Raw genomic sequence first — 21,294 nt, 5'->3', positions numbered from 1 at the left:
CTTTTGTGTGTGTTACCTCCCTGTGACGCCCTCAGAGCTCAGTGCCTCAGGTCAGCATGAGACATAAAAGTAAAGAAGCCGTCAAATCAAAGATTACGATTTCAAACTGTTTCGCTGTAAACATCGTGAATCAAGTCCCCGCTGCTTCTAGCTGCTCTGACCTCTGACGTCCCTGAACAGAAACCAGAATTCAGCTACAGTCATGGTGTCACATTTAACCTTGAACTATTTATAATTTAGCCGCATAATGGTCAATACTGCAGGTTAAGACAACGTCTGCAATGTCCCATGGAATCAAACAGATTTTTCTCTATGTCATAACAAATACAAAGACTTAACTTTTGTGAGACCCTCACCACCAGGGGGTGGCCATGGACTTTAAAACGATACACTGAGTTCACTGAGTTCACAGCTCAGAAACACTCAAACCTTCCCCTCTTCCCATCATCTGCTCTTACATACTGTATTTCTATGTGTAGAAACACAGAGTTTGACGTTTTGTTTAACACTGGAAACGTCTTGACAATAAAGTAAAGCAATAACCTGAAATTCCAAGCTAAACTAGAAAATCTAGATACTGAAGGACGCAGATGTGTCTGAACAGACCAATTGTTAAAAAGAACAAGTGGGCAAGGGGGGGGGGGGTCCACTTTCCCTCTTCGTCTTGATGCAGTTTGGGTCATTTAAGAAATAAAATATAGTGTTAAAGTATTTTTGCTCTGTATTGAAGAATAACTCCATCAGTCATTCGTACTGCAGAGAAAGAAACTGTCCCAAACCTCTGGTGTGATAACAGCTCCAAAGAGGGAAGTTAAATATATATGCATACATGTATATTTATGATTTACCTTATAAAATAATTTTTATTAGAAAAAATAATCTAATGCTAGTTTTATTAGATTTTATTGTTATTATTTGTATTCTTATCATATATTGGATGGTTCAGTTGTGTCTTTGATTGTGTCCGTCCCCGGCAGTTTTTTTGAGCCTGTGTGCAAGAGACAAATAAACGTCTGCTCCCCTCACATCAGAACTTTAGCCTTCAGACTGTCTGCAAAACAGGAAAACAGCATCTTAACACACTCATGACCACACGGAACAAGTCACAACATGAACCACACGTGCACAACACGGACTCTCATGCACAAATTAAGACATAAATCACATTCTGTATGAAGTCAAATCAAACAAACATCACACTCTAGATACATAAATTACCCACGGTCCTGTGGATATTTTATATCATCCAGCTCTGATTGATAAAAATACCTGTGAACACGTCTGCATATGAAATAAACATTAAAATATCTCTGATTTACAACATGTACAGATAATTTGAATAACATCGTTGATTTGTTGTTACGCTGTATTTTCTCAGTGGTAGTTACATGCAATATATTTACTTGTTGAATTACCCACACGTGCCTTTCTGAAAGTGAAATAAAGACAAGGAAACATGGCAGTCAGATGTGAGAGTGTCACACCGATCATTAACTCTCTTTCTAACCGAGGGATCGAGGCAAATTGCCGGCGAGAGGAGACGGCGTCTTTGCGTTATCCCACCGGTAGCATCCATGTTCTGCTCACTCAGAAATGAATGACTACAGTTAATAACAGAAAGGTTTGCCGCGTCTCTTCTCTCACAATGTGCCAAGAGTGCCGCGGTCATGAGGCAAGCTGGAGAGCAGAGGCAGAGATGGATCCACAGTAGCACAGCTTTTACTGTGCCCAGGTGTCTGAAACACAAGATCAGGGGCCTCATTTATAGACAGGTCGCACAACAGATTTGATTGAAAGAGAAATCCTTATCGATGTCTGTATTTAATAGACACACTGATCTGGTAAAAGGTGTCAGCTCTTCTGCAGAGCTGAGCCGGACGAGCACAGCTCTGAAAAAGTATAAGTATGGATGTTATATGCTGGAGAGCGTGTGCACATGAGAATGTACCTTAACCTGTTTGCTTTAATTTGACATTTAGAGCAGAACTATGCAACTTTTCATTCTTCCATTATCTTGTTATCATCTCACTTTAAAGCAACACTTTTTAACTTTTACTGAGCAACAGCGCCCTCTGCAGCCGCACATGGTAATTAGTTCTGTGTCTGAGCGATTAACCTCTAAATCTATATCCATACTTTAATGTTTCCGTCTAAGAAAAATCTGCTCTGCTACGTATACTCCTGGCGTCCACACAACTTTGGAGTTTTCGAGATACTGAAATGGAGAAGTTTGGAAACGCTGCTGATCTGGTTTTAGTTTGAAAACTACAGGGCTTCATTGTAGAAATGGAGATGTTTGGAAACAATGATGTAGAAACTCACAGCCGTTTGCTGATTGGGTCTTTTAGGTAACGACGTAGCCTTTGCTGACGACGCCCTTCACGACCCCCTTCGAGAGAAAAAACCCGGCATTAGCCTATTGGCTTCGGCTACCAGTGTAGAACTCAACATGGACGATCTAAGAAAATAAACCCATGCCATTGCTGCACCTTCTTTGTGGCCTCGCTCTTTCTGCAACTAAATGCAACCAAATACTTCCTGTGCATATTGGCACACACATGCCCAGTGTACACGACTGGTCATGTGATATGCATTTTCAGGCATGTTAGTATGAATTAAAACTGATATGGAGCCAAAAAGGATTGTTTTAGTTTGAAAACAGTTTTCAAATGAAAACTTAGGAGTATGGATGTAGCCTTACGTCTTTTTAACTGATCTACAGTTCAGCATTACTCCGGAACTTGCTGGACCTGGTTCTGACGATTGAAGCGGCGACTATGAGTCAGTTACACACTTCTCACATGAGACCGTACCTGCTCACCAGAGTTACATAGAGAAAGAAGAGGTGATCAGGGTGAGGGTTGGGTAATGAAATTCTCCTTATTCCACCTCACTGAACCATCAACTCATTTTGAAGCTGCTATTTTAAGGTAGGAAAAGTTGCATAGTGTTGCTTTAACGTCTGAATGTGTCTTCGCCACAGTCACTGATATTTTTACACGAAGCATAAATTAATTATGAAGAATCCTTTTAAAACAAATGTGTGATGTGAATCAAATCTGCTTGCACAAATGGAGCCCCCGGTCACATCTTACACTCTACTACTGCAGGGTTTACCAGGTCAGGGTTGCCATGGAAAGACTTTGACTGGCCTTAGGGTCAAGACCAACCAAAGATTTCTGTCAGTATTACTCTGGATTTCGGTGAGAGGATGTTGGACAAAAAAAAAAAAAGTTTGGACCGTTAGTTTTCACTCTGTCATTAGAATTCTCACGTTTGCCTGTGATGCTTAGTCCCCTCAAGACAACGCTGTTTCCCGTGCCTAACGCCATTCGGCTGATTGGAGAGTGCATACATCGCTCAGTTTACAGATGCTGAGGGTGTGAAATTCCATTCACTCTAATCCCTCTGGCAGAATTTTTTAAACCACGGATAGATAGGAAGCCTAAACGTTGGCCTGTAGATATAAAAAACAGAGGGGAAGCTGGTTTCTGTCTTTCATAACCACAGGTCAAAAACACAGAAACAACTGTCACAATATAAATTATTCGGTTGTCTAATACTCGACTAATTCTACACATTATTGTCGTTTTTCTCCTCCATTAGCCAAGTGAAGGGTTCCCAGTTGATCACAGTTGCACCTTAAAAATTTATAAGTAGCTTGTTTACATGTAGTTTGGCCCAGAGACTATGGAGTCAGTGACGACAGCCTTGCCGATTACTCTGTTCTAGGATACCCGACTTTGGTGACATTGAGGCTGACCTTAGAGTCACCTCCCCCGCTGCCGCACTCTCCCTTGTCGTACCACCATTTGTTTTTCAATTTGTCCAAGAGGCCTTGCTCATTCAGTTTTAACACTGCCAGGTTAACAGCATTTCTTGAAACGATAAAACATAACTTGTAAGAAAATGAACAGGTCCGTGAGAAATCTAATATAGAATATTAGTAAAGAATAGTGATAGATATCAATGGTTCAGAAGGGGAGCACGGGAGGGACAAATTGGTAAAGAATTTCACTGGTGTGGGAGGGTAAGAAGCATTTTTACAGCAAAGAAAACGTCAAATATTAGAGAGGTGGTGGCATGGAGGGTTACATTGCTCGTAACTGAAGTGTGCGGGATGGGGACATTCTGTCGTCGTTGAATTAGAAATAAGAACATCCAGCATGCAGCTTAACATTCATCACAACTGACAGAGCAGCATTTTCACCAGCAAATGAATAAGGAAAGAAATCTTTCAGTGTTGAATTAGAAGCAATGCAAAAGAGCACCACACAGATCAAGGGGGGGAGGGGAGGGGAGGGGGGGATGTTGAGGGGGGGAAAGAGCCAAATAAACAAGACTGGGGAAAGTGACGGTGCACAACGACATTCAAATGGATTGACTGCACGAGACTGGTGCACCAAAAGCCTTGGGAGGAAGAAGAAAGTGACGAGGACACAAACCAGATAAATAGGACAGAAAACACAAAATGGCTGAACATGTCGATTCAATTCAAATAACTAAAAATACTGTTCACTCATTGATGCATTGGGGAAAAAAAAGAAGAATTAAAGAGGTGAGGGAGAAGAGAATGACAAAAGGAGACATCAGGGTAGGTGGAATACTATAACAACATGGAGGATATTGTTATATTATCCCACCCACCTTAATGCTGAGCCTTTAGGTGTGGCCACGCCATAGCCCTTAGAGTCGAGGTTCCCGCCCACTTTCATGGTGTCGCACGGCTTCCGCTGCTCTATGTACTCGTTCATAGTGGACTCGAGCAGAAAGGCGAACTTGCCCTTCGACTTTCGTACCCGGGACACCCCGTCTGGTGTTGTCTTGGCAAACACTGACGGTTCTGCCGATTTCATGTAAGACCACATTTTCTCATAAACTCCTATTTTGGAGCGCTGCATTAGAGGACACAGAGAGAAGACAGAGACAGGTTAGTGATGCATAAATCAAACATCACACAGTCATAAAAATATTCATAATGAGCCGCTGTGGGTTTGAGTAAAAGCAGAAGTTAGACATTTCTGAGACTGGTGGTTTGGAACTAGAGCCTGGAGGCGACTTGCTTAGCTTAAGGACTTTCAACAATTTATTGTGGTGGGAAGACGGGATGAATTTTCTGAGATTTTTTTTTAATTATATTTTATTTGTACCTTTTCCTTGTCGTACAAAAACTTGCAACAATTTCACTCTTTTATTAGCATGTTGTGTTCTTGAGTTTTATGTTCAGCCAACATAATCAACTTCCTGCTCAAAGTCCCTACTTAATAGGACTGTCACCTTTTTTTATCTGAAATTCATTCAAAAATGGGGGGGAAAGTTCATATTCTAACTATAATGTACAGTCGAGAAGCACATCAGACCCTCAGAAGCAGTTTGCCTCCTGATCCACCAGAGGGCGCTCACCATCAGCATGCCCTCTTGACCTATCAGTAAAGTGAGCCAATGTTATATCATTTCAAAAAGCCGTCCTGAGCAGACAATCACGACAACGAGGCGCCTGAGAAGCCGCTGCCTTGCTGCTTTAGGTTGTACAAAAACAAAAAGTCCATGCCACCGTGTGCCTTGCTGCCCGACTGCTCTGGCACACTATTCTATTTAAAATATGGTTGGATCTACAACTTCGGTCAGCCCTCCTTCCCCAATGTCCAGCCATGCTGCCCCCTTTGAGCAGGGGAGGGATTAGTCAACTGGGGTTAGCTGCTCTGAGGAAGAAGAGGGGGAGGAGGTATTCAAATTATATCAGATCCAATTGTGAATTATGAACTAGCGAATTTTAAATTATGTCAAATTCATTCAAACTTTTGGGAAAAGTGACAGCCCTAATACGTTATGCAAAGACATGTGAGTGGAATCAACCTCTTCACCAACCCTCAGTGAGAAAGCAAATATTTCCTCAGTTTCTTACTATTCCTCCCAACTCTGAGTCACACAGGGAAACAAACAAACAGCGTCAGCCGCTGTGCTCCATGGCCACGTCAGCCACGTGACAGCAGATGTTCTCATTCATGAAAGCACCTGCTGCGACACCACTTACGTGTGATGTGCTCGCTGGCCTCACAGAGGGCAGCGCTGACGCTCTTAGCAGTTCAGAGTGGATTCACCCTTTAAATGCAAACAGTGCAGCGGAGGTAGTGGGCCTTTTGCCAGCAGCCTGAAGTCTGACAATCTGGCAGCTCAGCAGAAGCAAACTGCCGACCATGTTTGGTATCAATATGAACACACCGCCCTGACCTCCTCCTCCTACTCTTCCTCCTCCTCCTCCTCCTCCTCCTCAGATTGTGCTCCTACAAGCAGCAGCAATCAATCATCAGGGTTTGATTTTGAATAATAATCAAATCCATCCTTTTACACAGCCACGTGATCACTGCATCGGATCTGACGCTTGTGTCACTTTGAAATGTGTCACACGGTGTGTTTACAGCGACCTGTTGTGCAGCATGATGCTACAACAGCTTGATATATGTAACGAGTGAAGACGCTGACAGACACATCACTGTCGGGTGTTAACTGAATATGAAACTGCAAAGATTTCACACACATTCCTCTGTGGAAGTCACTGATGCCACCACATGCTACATTTCATGCTTGTATCCTAGTGTGGAACAAGCATGAGATATTAATGACTCCAATTATATACAGGTTATGCCTTATAGGTTCAGTGTGTAAGATTTAGGTGAAAGGGATCTATTGGCAGAAATTGTGCATAAAATAATCCTAGTGCTGTTTTCACTAGTGTGTTTCATCTAAATTGTATGAACTGTTGTTTTCTTTACCCTTTATATTTAAATAATTTATATTAACATCAGGAGCAGGTTCTCTTTACAGAGGCCACCATGTTTTTCTTACAGTAGCCCAGACTGGACAAACTAAACACCTTTTGAGTTTTTATGACATCTGAAGGCTGCCTCAGGTTCTCTGTCATGTTTGGAAGGGGAGGGTGAGGTGAGGTTATTCAGCTGCAACGTGCAACTTCACCACTAAATTCTACACTGAACCTTTAATGGGTACTAAATAAAGATGCTTTTAAATATTATTATTCTTTAATATGTTTTTGTTATGGCCATGGAGATCACATGTCGATCAGGCTCCAGGTTCTCCAGCTCATCAGGAGCAATGGGATGTACCTGGGACCTCCCTCAGCTGGTGGCAATCAGCTGAGACTGGGAGGGTTTATAAGGAGGTTTGGTTTCCTTGTTCAGTTGTTTGTTTGCTCTCAGAGGGTCAACACCTTCAGTTGCTTCTCTGAGTTTGTGTTGTTGATTTTGTGTTGTTGGTTTTGCTCATCCTAAGAGTTTGTCATTTTATTTCCACCCCCGTTTTCTCTGTGACTCCCACTATCTTTTGGTTTAGGTCTTATCTTTCTGTTCTATCTTATTGATAGATTACGTGGGTGACAGTAGGGAACTATATGCCTGCTGTTACCTTTTAGAGCCCTAGGACACATTTAGTTGTGTTTTGTTTGTTTCCCCAACAGTGGCCCCTTATATGATCTATTAATGTATCTCCATCAATCAGAAGTTGCAGATCTAGTATGTTTCTAAATCAGGGGCCATAAAATGGCTATCTAGCTATTCGTAACAGTGAATTCTACTATGCTCCAGTTTGTACAAATAAGAAAGGCTGGTTTATCAGCAAAAGGTGAACATATTTCCATAAAACATAAACCAATCAAAAAGACTGAAATCATGAGAGATCAGCCATTAATCATTTCAGTCATCTGTTCTAACATGAATCCACATGATATTGAGCCAAATACCAGGTCAGCGAGTTTTAGTTTGTGTTACAGTTCATTGTGTGGTGGCACCGTCTTTAACATGTTGGACCTGCTCGCTCCGGGACTGACGGCTTCACCTCAGTGGCCCAGTCAGCTGCCAGCTGGAGCAGCTACAGACATGCACAGCACAGCCCTGCTCTGACACTCAGTACGCTGCTAAAAACGGCCAGCGAGAGGCTGATCGCCGGCCGCCAGGGAGCTGGAGTACACAGCTGTCCACAATAGGAGGGGGAAAAAAGAGACAAACCCAGAATCTGCTTTAAACTGGGCTCATGTCACCTTCTATTCTAAACTTGGAAATGGAGAAGAATCTTAGAGGGAACTTTGGGCTAAATCCTTTCTTATCGTCACATGTATTCATGCAGCTGCTGGCCCGGTTTATGGTGATAGGACGACAGCCAGCTTCATAATCTGACAAGAAGGAAGAAGGACAGAAGCATCTGACGTCTGGAGCAAGTTCTTAGAGAAAATCCGATTTTTGTTTGGCTCTCCATGACATTTAACAACTGGCTTTTACTTGATTGTTTTTTGCTTTTAGTTTCTTTTATCCTTTTCTTTAACCTTTACATTTAAATTATGTTCCAATATTTAATCTGTTCTCTTTGATTTTAGATTTAGCATTATATTATTTATTGTCTGTGATTTTAAATGACATTGTATAAAATTGCTCCTTTCTTCCATGTTTGGTTTTCTTTTTATTTGTCCTGTTCTTAAAGCAAAGTAAACGGCTGTTTTGAAATGTGCTGCATAAATAATAACATTATTATTATTATTTTAAATGTCATGTAATGATGGTATTACCAATTTGTAATTTACAACACATATTAGAATTGTAGCTAGAATATATTCTGCATTCATGACATATTAAATTATTTGAGTATCGAGTTTTGTCCAGATTGTGCGTTCAGCAGCCGTGTGAGTCAGTCCCACATCACGTCTGGTAGGTGAAAGTAACAGAAAACATTGGAGCAAACTGGCAAACTATGTCAGCCCAGTGTTGTGTACTGCAACATAAATAATTCACCGAAGATGTAATGGATTGTGGGCTCGGGCTAGTGAGTGAATCATTCTTGACATATGCACGATTTCAGTTCATTCAAGTGTTCATGTAAACACTCTTAACGTGACAATAACAGCTGATGACAGGCTGGGACACGGTGTGAAAACAGCACTTCTTTTCTGGGTTACATGAACATGCATGTTCGTCGGCAGCAGGTTGATCGCCGCTGTTGAAATATGTGAAACCCCATCATGCTGTCAGGCTGACATATCCACTGAGAAATCTCCTCACTACAGCACATATTATTCTGCTGTATTCTGTATGATATAGGTCATATCCTGTCGTCAGTGAGGAATTTGACTTCACATCTTCCATTGTGGAAACAAACTGGTCTAAACTGGGATTCTTCCAGGTACCAGTTTATCTCACCACAGTCAAGTGAGGAGCGGAGATAGTATCAGCAGCTTGTTGAAAGTTATTCATGTATCAAAATGCAACTTTACTGCAGTTAGAGGCAAGTTAACTTCGAGGAGCATAATATGCAAGGATTCATTGCAAAACGCGGAGGACATGTTTATATTGATGTTTTGCAGTTCAGCCCATTTGCCTTCTTGCTGAGAGTTATATGACAGAATAATACCATATCTGTATATTTAATATGAAGATCAGGAGCCAGGGGACGATTAATTTAGCATGACGATTCGAAACTGTCCAAATACTTAAAAAAGCCTAATAATAATGAATCAAAATATTTCAACTGTTTTTGTGCTGAATGGCAGATTTGGAATTCAAAGTCAAACTATTAGTCCAAGGCTTTGCAGGGCTCAGCAGCTTGAGAACAGAGTGTGTTTTAAATGAACCTTTAATGTCATGAAGCCATTAAAATGACTGCGTTAGACATCATTATAGGTTACGAGCTCTACGTAGGCTGCGTGACCTGGATCAGGTCATGCATCCTCTTTGAAGATCACTGTAAAAACCTATCCTATTAATCATTGGCTTCTCATCGCCGCATTTCAATAACCGCTGCTCGGAAGGAATCCTGTGCACTGACATTTCCAGTGTGGATGGAGAAAAGCTGAATATTTGTGACTCAGGATGAAGTAACTACACGCCTGTCAATTATCTGCTCAGGACGACCTTAGACAAACCACCGCGTGACAAACCTGCCGGGATTAGCAGTGCTGCTTATGGAGCTGCTTTTAACGTAATGATGATTCACCAGGAAGCCTCTGAAACAACCAGTCTGTGAGTTGGAGCAGTTCTTTAATTGCGTTAAATAAATAAAACCTGAGATGATACACGTCTTATTCCCCTACATTATCCTCTTATTTTAACTGCACCTCTTGTATAATACTTATTGATTAAAAGCGCTAACAGGGGTATTTAAACAAAGTGAAACTGGTGCATATCTCAACAAACTTTAGTGTCTAGTTTAATGCCACATCTGTTGTCGGTCCCTCGAGTCATATCAACAGAGCCGCTCCTACAGGTCTAGTGTGAATTACTGCAGAGAAGAAGAGGAGAAACTCAGCGCAGAATCTTTATATTATATTATATATTATTATCCTCTTCTCTTTGCAGTACAAAATCGTTTCATGGTGACTGCTCTACCTCAGTTTAGCTTCAATTCAGCAGCTCATTCCGCTCCAACACCTTTTTATACGGTAAATCAGTCGGGTCGCAGAAACAATTCACACGTCTCCACTTAGTCACATCCCTGCAAACTCAGTCCCTTCCACTGTTCAGCACAACCAAGCGTGTGTTTCTCTGAAAGCTACACATGCTTTAATTTGATCATGTTTGATAAAAAGCTCTTTCCTGCCAGCAGCAAGCGTGGAAAAAAGTAAATCTAATAGAAACGTATCATCCTCAGTGTAATTCGGCATATTTGCATTAACTGATCTCAGGAGAGTGTTAGCTGTGAGCGCTGAGGCATCGTCGGAATCCAACAAACCACACTGATCACTCCCAAATCTGAAGGAGAGCAGGGTTTGTATTTATTAAATGTCTCCCACACCACAGCAATCATACCCAGAGACAGAGCAGGACTAAAAATAGGCACAGCCCAGAGCTGGACATTAGACGGGAATGACATTTCCATTTCCGAGGAGTAGGACGCCTTCTTTGACATTACAGATCTTTTTAAGGAGGCCCACGAATTGGAATTATAATGACAACTCGTACTTCTTCTCTAAAGTTTCACAGCACATAACGAACAAATCTGACAATCCGATTGTTTCCTTTCACTTTGTTCTTTATAAATCGCAGATTAATTGATGTTGAGTTATCTGTGCTTTAAGGCTGAAGCTTTATCTATTTGAATGATTAAAATGATCATGCCCTGTGTGACTAGGTATGGGCAATACAACAATATCAATCACCATCACAATATAATATTCATCAATAACTATATAACAACATAATGCTAATAAATTGTACAAAATACACATAATTGATGTGCCTCAGATTTCTGACATGTTTTGCTGTTTGTCATTGTCTGCTCATAAAGAAGAGTATAAAACCACAGCCTTCACTCAGGAGCAAAAATTAGTCTTTAAACTTATTTAACTGAAATAATATTGTGGCATTTAACCTGAAAATTATCGATATTGAGCGATGAATTTCATCTTAATATAATTTTGGCTACATCTTCCAGCCCTTTGTGTGACCTTAAGAATCTGCTCATCTTGCAATGCTAGCACTTCTCAGTTGTGAGGATAGAAATGAATCTCCATAATAGTGGAGGTGCAGTGAGGCTGTTCAGTTTGGTCTACGGTCGGAAGCAGAGGTGTAATTGCATAGCTGAGTTATTTCTGTTGCCGAAAAGTGCACAGTTGGAAAAGAAAAACTTTTTAATTTTAAATTAACGTTGTGGACAAAGAGGATTTGCAACCAGGCTGATCACAGTCATTCCTCAAAGTAGGTAATTATTTGTTCTCTTCTGACACTTCTGACACTTATCTTTACTTTATCTTCATTTTTGATTTCAAAGCAAAGCCTTTCTAAACACTTGACAAAACAAATGCATGTGATTTTCTTTTAGCTTTTTACTTACTCAGTAATTCGTCTTTTATAATACATTGTGCACTGCTGTGTTATGATGAATTCATCAGTTGAAGTTTTAGTATAAGTACTTTGAAAGTGCTGTATCAGGGAAAAAACTACAATTCTAGACATTGTTATTGATTATTTATACAATGTATTACCTGGCAGGTACAGAACCCACAGAGGAGCTCCTGAGACGTATTCGTCTCTGTGCTTGTGGCCAACATTAACTACCGTTCGAGCAGCTCTGGCTCTGCAGTGCAGCAACACCATGGACGTCAGCCATGTGAGACACTCACCCTAAAGAACTCTTTAGTGGAGCCTGAGTCTAACGTCCCGTAGGCGATCTCCGTCTGCTTGGCCAAGTCCTCTGCGCTCTCGATCGGAGAGACCATCCTCTCCACGGTGAGGAAGGCAGCCAGGTTGGCCGTGTAGGAGGAGATGATGATGAGGGTGAAGAACCACCACACTCCTCCGACGATGCGCCCGGACAGAGACCTGAGAGGAGGAGATAAAGCAGAGAGACGTGAGAGCAGTGTGCTCCAATCTACATGAGGAGGGGGAAGAGGATCATTGTCCACTGTGGCTCCAGTGTTTGACACGTCTGCAGAGGAGCACAATAATATCCCTGCTGCTCCACATATTTTCATAAATCAAGAATAAACTCCGCGTCTACAGCCGATTAAATCTTTAAACTTAATAATAAGCCTCATTAGCTCATTATAACTGGGTCCACTGTGTAGTTTTGGAACTAATTTATGTGAGCAACCAGCCCAAATAGCCAAAAATGCTCATCCCGACAGCAGCCTAAATCCAGCAGCCTGCACACTCGTGCCAGAATCTGTCCAAGATAATTTGGGTTAATTCCAGGGACAGCAGAGTCCTGCTACACAGTGGATATTTCTCGTCTTTAGTGAAATAAATCCAGGCCCTGATCTTCACCTCATCGTTGCCAAGTAACTGTATAAGCATTTTCTTGTGCCAGTTTATTTACTTGTGGTCTCTGCTTCAGCCAATGTTTGATGTTGGAGTGGAGGCATTTTTTCAAGTGTTTGATCAATTTATTCTGCTGTTTAACGTAACACCCTCCACCACAAATTTAGTCTGCAGGGAATCCAACAATACTGAAGTCGGAGCGCGACGAGAATCACTCAACTCTTCACATTTTTCCCATCAGTGAAAAGAATCCGACTTCACATGTGATCTTCACAGATCGGCCCTGGGTTCAGATCTTTAAATTTGCCTACTCTCGGTGGCGCCGTCCCCAAAGTCAACAATCCCATACTCCACTTAAAGTTAGGGTTGGAAAGCTAGCAAGAGTTGGCCACACCCCATTGGCCCTATCGTCAAAGCCACACCCCCAAAACATGTACCCATGCACCGTGTGACAACTGCTGGAAGCTGACTGTTCCGTAACTCACTCGCTAACTTCTGACTATGGTCTGTGTATCAGCTTCAGAGCACGGTCAGGGTGCATGCAGGCAGGCTGGTTGGGTAGTGTCAGAGCTTATGCATTATTTATGCTATTCATTTGACACTTTCAATTTCTAAACATTTTGTTTTTGTCATTCAGTTGTGCTCACAATCTTCACTATGAGTGTTTTTCTTGGCAGATTCCAGATCTGATAATAAGGGGGATAATCATCTATTTGGTTAAACCATGATTTAGCCCGAGGCAAAGTTATTGGCCACAAAAAAGCACTGGAGGTTTCTGGAGGTGTCGTTAAGGTGTGAAAATCTCTCCTCTGGTGATTAAATCAACCTGGAAACAGCTTCCCCCTTTTTAGCTGTAGATGTGCTAAAAGGGTAAACACTCAGCAGTTTCTTTAGTGCCAGAGTAAGATCCCCTATTTGCTGCCTAATTGATTATTTTCACTGATTTACACAAATTCTCATTCAGCTTTTCCAGAGGCTGCTTTCTCTGTGCTTCTTTATAGATCTCACTCATGTTATTCAACCACAGACCTGGGAACGTGAGCTCATACTGAGCCTTTGGCATCAAGTCTATAACTGTCAGGTGCACCTCTGTCTAATCTCTCTCTAATTGTGGGAATTAGAAACCATCATTCATCTTCTCACTTGAGGCTCAAGTGGATAAAGGTGGGATTTTCACAATTGAGTTGATATTTGTTGTTTTCCCCTGAAAAAAACAAAATAAAACCCTAAAGAAATCCCCCGTCATATTTCCCAGCAGCGCATTATTAATCACTTGATCAATTTCTGTGAAAACACCAGCATCTCTACATTCTTTGAAATTCCCTGAAAACAGGCTATGAGAGGTGGGAAGAAGAGATCACGGACACCACACAGCGATGAGTAAAGAGATGGAGAGATGAACCAATAAATGACGGGACAGTTGGTGGCAGTTATGGACCTGATGATGGTTTTTCTGCACAAAATACATTATATGCACCAGGTTGATGAGCGTAAAATGGGACATGCAGCAAAAACACGGTAGCCCTCCAAGAGTCACGAGGAGTTCAGGCAGCTACTTTGAATGAAGTGTAATGACCCTGTGCATTTTACAGCCCTCAGCATGGTGGATATAAGTTATTTTGTGGATGCAAAGCATCACTGCCGGCATGCAGCTTCAAGAAGAAAATAAAAAAAAATAACAAATGGATGTACAGTAGCGAGATGTTTTTTATGGGAGAAAAGTGCAGTGAAGTGAAGCTTGAGGGTAGGTGGAGTATTAGCATAGCTCAAAATAACCTATATGCACCATGGCAGGATGGAAATGAATGTTTGGGACCATAAAATGCAGAGAGATGACGAGGACAACTGAGAGCTGGTGAGGAATGAAGGCAACAACCAACCTTGGCGAGATATCGCATCCTTGCTGCATGAAGGCGCCCAGGGAGAACCACAGGCTATTAAAAATCCCAAAGTCGTTCGGAGGGTCTGGGGGGCTCTGAGGGTCTTTGGCCTCATCGTTCTCGTCCAGATGCCACTCATATGGGCTGAAACGGCTCACCAGGAAGAGCACCACACTCACGCCAATATAGGCAAAGACTATACACATCCAAATCTCATAGGCCAGCGGGTCCAGGAAGGAAAACACCCCGGGCTTGGACTTTTGAGGCTTCTTAATCATAATGGAGATGCCCAGGCTCATGAAGGGCTTAGAGAAGTCTATCACTTCCTCCCGCACCAGTGTTATAGTTAGAGGAGCCACGGCTATGTCAGCTCTCTGTGGAGATGGGAACATGCACAGTGGAGGTTAGAGAAGAAATCATAAAGTAACAACCTCAGGGTTAAATATTGCTTTTATAAAGGAAATACTGATGAATCTGAAGCCCAACCTATAACCAGGCCTTTCCATAAGTCATGGCCGAGCACTCAGCTATAAAGTGAAGTCATGGAATAAAGAGATTGTAAATTTAGCAGTTCAGAATAAACCGAGAAACGGGCCGGTGATAACGCCAATGAGCGCGAGAAGGTGCCATTTAGAAAATGAGTCACTCAGCATTTGCGTTGGCTAATGTCTTTGTCTCCATCCAAATCTCCTCCATGAATCAGGCGGGAGGGTTGGGAGACAGAGGTGGAGGAGATTGTGTAGGGAGTCCATGAAATGTGAATCAGCCTCCATCAGATCCTCTGCGACGCCTGACGGGCTCATTAATAAGTATCTCACTGCAGTGACAAACGCTCGCAGTGAGGGGGAGAGCTATTGTAACCGGGCCACAACAGAAATATTTAACCTTGATGATTCATACATTAGATTAGGAGGAGTCTCGATCGAATGCCCATTATTTATTCTTCTATGAGTTCATTTACATCTGAAAGGCTAATCAATACAAATTGATCCTAGATGCAGGAACACAACTGAGGGCTTGTCGTGGCAATTTCACTCACTACAGAAGCTCATCTCCATCCATCTAAGCTATTAATGCTGGTGTAGTCAGGACCACACGCACAGACCTCAGGTGTTAAGACTGAGAAATCTGCACCTGAGCAATCGCTCTGTTTGCATGCAGATTTGTTTTGGACTGCAGTCTGCTGATTCTTAAGCATTAGTCATTCAGCAGCTGAGGTCTCATAAAAGATGCAAATCATCTTGTTAAAGCCAGTTCGAGTGTGCGTGAGCCGCAGGACGGATGATAAAACCAGGCGAGGGGATTTTACAGTTGAAGAAGAAGAAGAGCTCTCCAACCTCATCAGGTTCACTCGAACCAAATATCAACAATTTCCGTTTCACTGGTTTAAATGAGGTGTTTATAAGTTTACATGACTGATTGTCACAATTATATCTGAATGATCGGGTTACTAAAGACAACAGCTTTCACATTTGACGAATCAGGTTGTCTTTGTCGAAAAGGAGAAAAAAAAACAGTATATTGAACATGGTAACATCTCATTTTAACATCATACACAGAGCCTGACTGATATGAATTTATGAAGGCTAGTGCCGATACAATATTCGAGAGTAATACATTCCTAATACACACAGGCTGATATATATGAAAAATGTTAATGATTCCTAAGATGTCATTTTCGTACTCTTATGACAAAAAAAGTTGAAACAAGCTACCGATACTTTTAAACCGTAGTATTAATTATGCCATTTTTGAACAGGACTAGAACATTAATATCACTTGAATGAGGGAAATTTGTATTTTGTTTGATCATTTTAAATTACACTTTTAACTGTTTGCATGTGGACACAGTTGTGAAATGCTGTGAAATACAACTTCATTCCACAATAGGTTACACAGATAAGTCTGGAATTACATAAATAGACTTGATATGTAATTGAGGATTGATATTTCACAGTTCACCCATAAACTTCAGTACAATTTTTTTTTTTATAAAAGACATGACTAAATATATAAGAAAATAACATAATTTTGTCTTATGTAAAATTTAAATATCCAAAAATGCACATATTTTCCACATTGTTTATTCCGCAAAATAAAGTTTTCATACGGGCAAACATACATACTGATATGTCTGTGAAAGGTAGATATCAGCTGATAACTCATAAGGCTCGAATCATACAGTATGTGTATGGTTTGGTTCTGAAAATGGACTATGGCAGTTATATGAAATCAAAAGTACAAAATGCTTTACAAAATATAAGTATATCTGAAGGTTGATGTTAGAGCTTTCATCAAGCTTTCTAGCAAGCAACACCGTCAGACTGATACTCACCCCATAAACCAGTTCTCCCACCATGCCGTTCCACGTCTTGGTCTCTGGGTCTCTGGCGCCGTACTTCCCATCGGGAACTACTGACAGCTTATATCTTATCCCCACATGTTTTGCAATTTCAGAAGCTAAATCGACACAGTAGCCTTCATATCTGTCATTCCCATCCATCTGCATATAGTTTTTCTTGTACATCACATACGGAGCTTCCTGTTAATTAGACATAAGTTTGAGTTCACAGTAAAGAATGCACACATCCACAGCGGCCAGACCTCATGGGTCATGGGCCTTGATTGGTGCTGTAGCATGCAAACATGCGGGGGACGACAAACAAACACATTGGGGGGGGCGCACAAAGACGAACAGAGCAGAGATTCAACATAATCTACACAGCATCAGTTACAGGGGCACCGCTGTGGGACTAAAAAAAGCTGCTGGAGTAAAGAAGCTGACTGGGCCAGCGGGAGGAGCTGAAGCGTCTAACACATATAAAAAAAGGAGGCAAAGCAGGACATCAGGGCTCCCTCATGCTGTCCTGGTCCAAAATCTAAATCTGTGGAAATGGGCGACAGACTGGGGTGGGGGACGGTGGTGGGGAAAGGTTGCATGTGCTTTGCATCAGCTTCACACGAAGGGAAGGACAAGTCAAATGGCGCACTTTTCCAGTTCATAAAGTAAAGGTCAGTGACAGCAGAGGGATTAAAGACCATGGAGATTCATTCATTCATTCATGTAACAAACTGTTTAGGTTCATAACGAACCAAATATAATATCACATTGATTTAGTTTGCTTTTTATTTCTTCTTTTGTGACACTAAATAATCTGCTTGTTTCCTTGTTTACATCATCTCTGTGCTTTAGATTTCCATAAATAATGTTGTGTATTTCCTTGAACGTTTAAAACATGTTTGCCACCTCCTTTAGATGAACTGATGTCATCTTTGGAATCGTCAGCAAAGGTGATTTGGTTTGTCGTGCGGCATGTACATGTTTTTAGGAGGTAAGCTGACCTGCCATAGAGGTCGTCCTCAGTGGAGACTTCAACTATATCCAACGGTCTTACTTTAAACTCGAACTTCTGTTCTGCTGTGAAGTCATGTACGATGTGGTGAAAGATAAAATGAAAGAGTCACACTCTATAATAATAATAGGGTGGCCTTTCATTAAATTAACATGTTCTTTAACGTTACAGGACATAAAAGATGAAGTTAATGAGATGATGCGTCTAAAATAACAAGTTGTATTTATCCAAAAACAAAAGCATGCCTGGCAGTGAGAGAATAATGCAAAGACTCGACTTCTCTGTTTTTCCTCCCTCGCTCTGTACACTGCTGTATTTCTGCTCTGCTCATGAGGATAATGAGTTCCTAAACATTGAAATGAGGATGTGTGACTATTACATTCTGAATTTGTCTAAGATGAAAACATAATAGGCAAAGTCAGAAGGAACGAGAGGCCAGGGTTTTAAATGTAAGATAAGGAGCACCTTATGGTACATTTAAAATGGCCGATGATTACTAACTACTCACTAGCTGTCTGTAACTAGCCTAACTAGCACTTTGCCTAAACCTGGACCTGACAAATTGGGAGAAATCTCATGGTACAAACTTTTAGGTGAAGTAAGTTAAATTTGAACAAAGGGTTGTTTACGTCGCCCCCCCTGTGCGCAGATCATTTCATGTCTCTGTGCAGCTAGACACTGATTTGACTCATCCGTCCCCGGCGTCACTGACATTTTACTTAATGAGAGGGAAACACTTTTACTTACGTATGTACTGAATGTGAATACAATGGTGTCTACGTCTACAGTTATCATTACCAAAGCCGTTATTGTGATGTCACTACTACAACAGCCCACTGGAATATAAAAAAACCAAAATGCTTTGGCACCCACACGGATACAGTTGAAACACTCTTTGTGAGTCGACTGTTTCAACATGTAGTGAGTGGATGGAAAGCAACTGAAAATAAAATAGTTCTACCCTCCCAGGACAGATTGCAACAAAGGACACCTTGACCTTGAGTGGCAGAAATCTTAAGGTGAGACATTTAAAACCTGCTTGAGAGTGTACCATAATAGTAGTGACCACAATTGTTCGGTTTTCCACAGAAGAGGACTCGTTGGTGACCTGCTGATCCATTATATATACAAATTTTTCGTACTCATTCCAGTAGCCGATCTGAAAACGACACAAAGGTTCACAAGTTATAACAAGAAGCAGAAAGACGTTTATGTTTTTTTTCCCCAGTAGAGCGCACCCTAACCCAACACGTGAGTGGGTCGGCTCTATCTGTGCAGCAGGAGAGAATTTTTAAATAAAACACAAACAAACATAGTAGTGGTGTTTCTTACTTCACCTGAGCTACACTTGAGCAGAGTAGGAGTAATCTATTCCTGGCTCAGCGAATGTTCTCTTACATAACAGGAGAGCTGCACCAGTGGATACTCGAAGGCTGGTAAAAATTCAAAACAGCAAGACGAAACCTAAAAAGTATAGATGTGCCTTATGTGGTCTGTGCAATATGCTGCTCTACTGTTCTATTAATACTACACGTAACACACACACAGTATAATCTTACATAAAAACCATCTCTGGCCTGTGTCTTCTGAGATGATTCCAGTCGCTGCATTGTGTTTATTTGTGTTACACGCTGGTGTATTCAGCCAAGAGGAAATCCGCCACTACAACACACAGTACTCACTCACTGTCGTCGCTGCAGATTGTCTCAGTTTGGATTTGAGGGGTTGCAGTGATGCATGTGGACCTGTGAGCTGAGCTAAGTGGTACAGTAGGGGGACACTTCCTGTTGTGTGGACGCTGTCAGAGGTCAGCGGTGTGAGGAGAGCAGGCGCCAGCATTGTGGGCGTGTGCATAGCTGTGTGTAAAATCAGGGGCTGCATCTGAAGACTGATTACATCACAGCGGCGCGACTAGGCTGTCCCATTTCGCAGGCTCCTTCAAATGCGGCAGACACATCCACGAGAAACAATCCTTCCTGGCCTGACCTATCCCAGCATTCATTGCGCTTCGGTAGCAAAGCGTTTTTCAAAGAGGTAATGGCACTGGCAAGCGGCGAGACGTCCAATGCTATCAGGCCTCAACTCAACTGAACAGCTAATGGTACACATGTTAAAAATACCAAGGGGCATTAAAACTTCCTTGTCATGTCCAACTTCAGCTCTGTTGCTAAGCAACAGCAATAAGGGAGGGACGAGCTGGTGCTGCTGATCACAGGAAGACTCTGTAGACCAGATCGTATCATTTTGGTTAGGCCTTCACGGCCTACCTGACCCAAGAAGACCGGATCCTTCATGGGCTGAATATATAGACTATATGTGTTCATGTTGTTTTTACCTTTGGTCTGTGCATTCATACGAAGCTCAATTACAGCAGCGCATTGCACACAATGGGATCCCCATTATCTGCATAGACACATGTATTAGAGTTTAAATAAAATAAGAAAACAAAAACATTGTATATGTGCTTTTCAAAATAAATGCTTCTGTTTTTTATCAGTGAAAGGGAGAGGATTCAGAATGAGTCCGTGTATGCGCTTGTAAACAGACTTGCTCTGGTAACTGGGCCTAACAGTATTAGTGTTGAAGTTGAAGGACCTAATCATTCAGCATCTAAACTAACAGACATTGACAAGTGCTGCAGCTGTCAAGCTAACTGGCTTTAATGACTGTTCAGAGCAAGTGCACATTTCCCCCCCATGCAGTCGATGTTTTCTGGCTTGTTTAATAAGCCGAGCCGCAAGAACCAGACATGTGTCCATGCTTGAAGACAAATGGACACACTGCAGCAGAGGGCTAATACGTCCCACAGCTTCTGTCTGATGTAAAATAAAATGTTATTGTCTGTAGAGCCACAGACACAAAAGGACAAAGTATATGTAATTTACAGTGTGCATCACTGGAGAGGCTAACCCACCTCACAGTATCATTCCAGTGGGTGTAAATGGAAAGTTTTACTGTGATGATGAACTAAAGCCTTTGTCAGAGGATTTCCACGAGGAGGACGCTGAAAACTGAAGTCACATTTAAATATCAAAAACATACTGTGCATCAAAAAAGAAATAACCTGCGAAGCCAGCCCATGAGTTTAACTCTGGTAGAGCTATTGGTGTCATTTTAAGTGACTGACAGCTCTGTGCTTTATTCAAGCATCAGCATTACAAAATATATGAGACAATTCATCGGACAAATGCACCGAAAAAAGCATCAAACTTTCAATTTGGAAATTCATCTAGAACAGCGCTTCAAAACTGTGGACTATTACTACTACTACTGATCAATTGCAGAATACGTTTTGAGACAAAA

At 41.6% G+C, this 21,294-nt stretch overlaps 1 protein-coding gene across 4 annotated transcripts in view; it reads right to left on the bottom strand.

Annotated features, from left to right (window-relative positions):
* Nucleotides 1–21,294, bottom strand: part of gria3a (glutamate receptor, ionotropic, AMPA 3a) — a 72,492-nt gene that overhangs the window by 5,368 nt on the left and 45,830 nt on the right. For 2 of the 4 annotated variants that reach the window (XR_004616025.1, XM_034606307.1), the window contains exons 9-14: nt 19,043–19,150; nt 16,974–17,180; nt 14,639–15,012; nt 12,122–12,320; nt 4,648–4,895; nt 3,764–3,878 (exon numbers count right to left, since the gene is read on the bottom strand). Coding sequence is in view for 3 of the 4 variants with exons in the window: in XM_034606307.1 (XP_034462198.1) it covers nt 3,764–3,878; nt 4,648–4,895; nt 12,122–12,320; nt 14,639–15,012; nt 16,974–17,180; nt 19,043–19,150 (1,251 nt within the window). In the remaining variant the exon portion in view is untranslated. Of the gene's footprint in view, nt 1–781; nt 1,737–3,763; nt 3,879–4,647; nt 4,896–12,121; nt 12,321–14,638; nt 15,013–16,973; nt 17,181–19,042; nt 19,151–21,294 lie in introns of those variants that run through there. The other 2 variants (XM_034606308.1, XM_034606306.1) reach the window with 2 other exon arrangements.

The sequence above is a fragment of the Hippoglossus hippoglossus genome, chromosome 14 (assembly GCF_009819705.1).
Source record: "Hippoglossus hippoglossus isolate fHipHip1 chromosome 14, fHipHip1.pri, whole genome shotgun sequence".
Lineage (NCBI taxonomy): Eukaryota > Metazoa > Chordata > Actinopteri > Pleuronectiformes > Pleuronectidae > Hippoglossus > Hippoglossus hippoglossus.
Note: the sequence above shows the minus strand (reverse complement) of the source record. Positions and strands in the feature narration are given on the sequence as shown.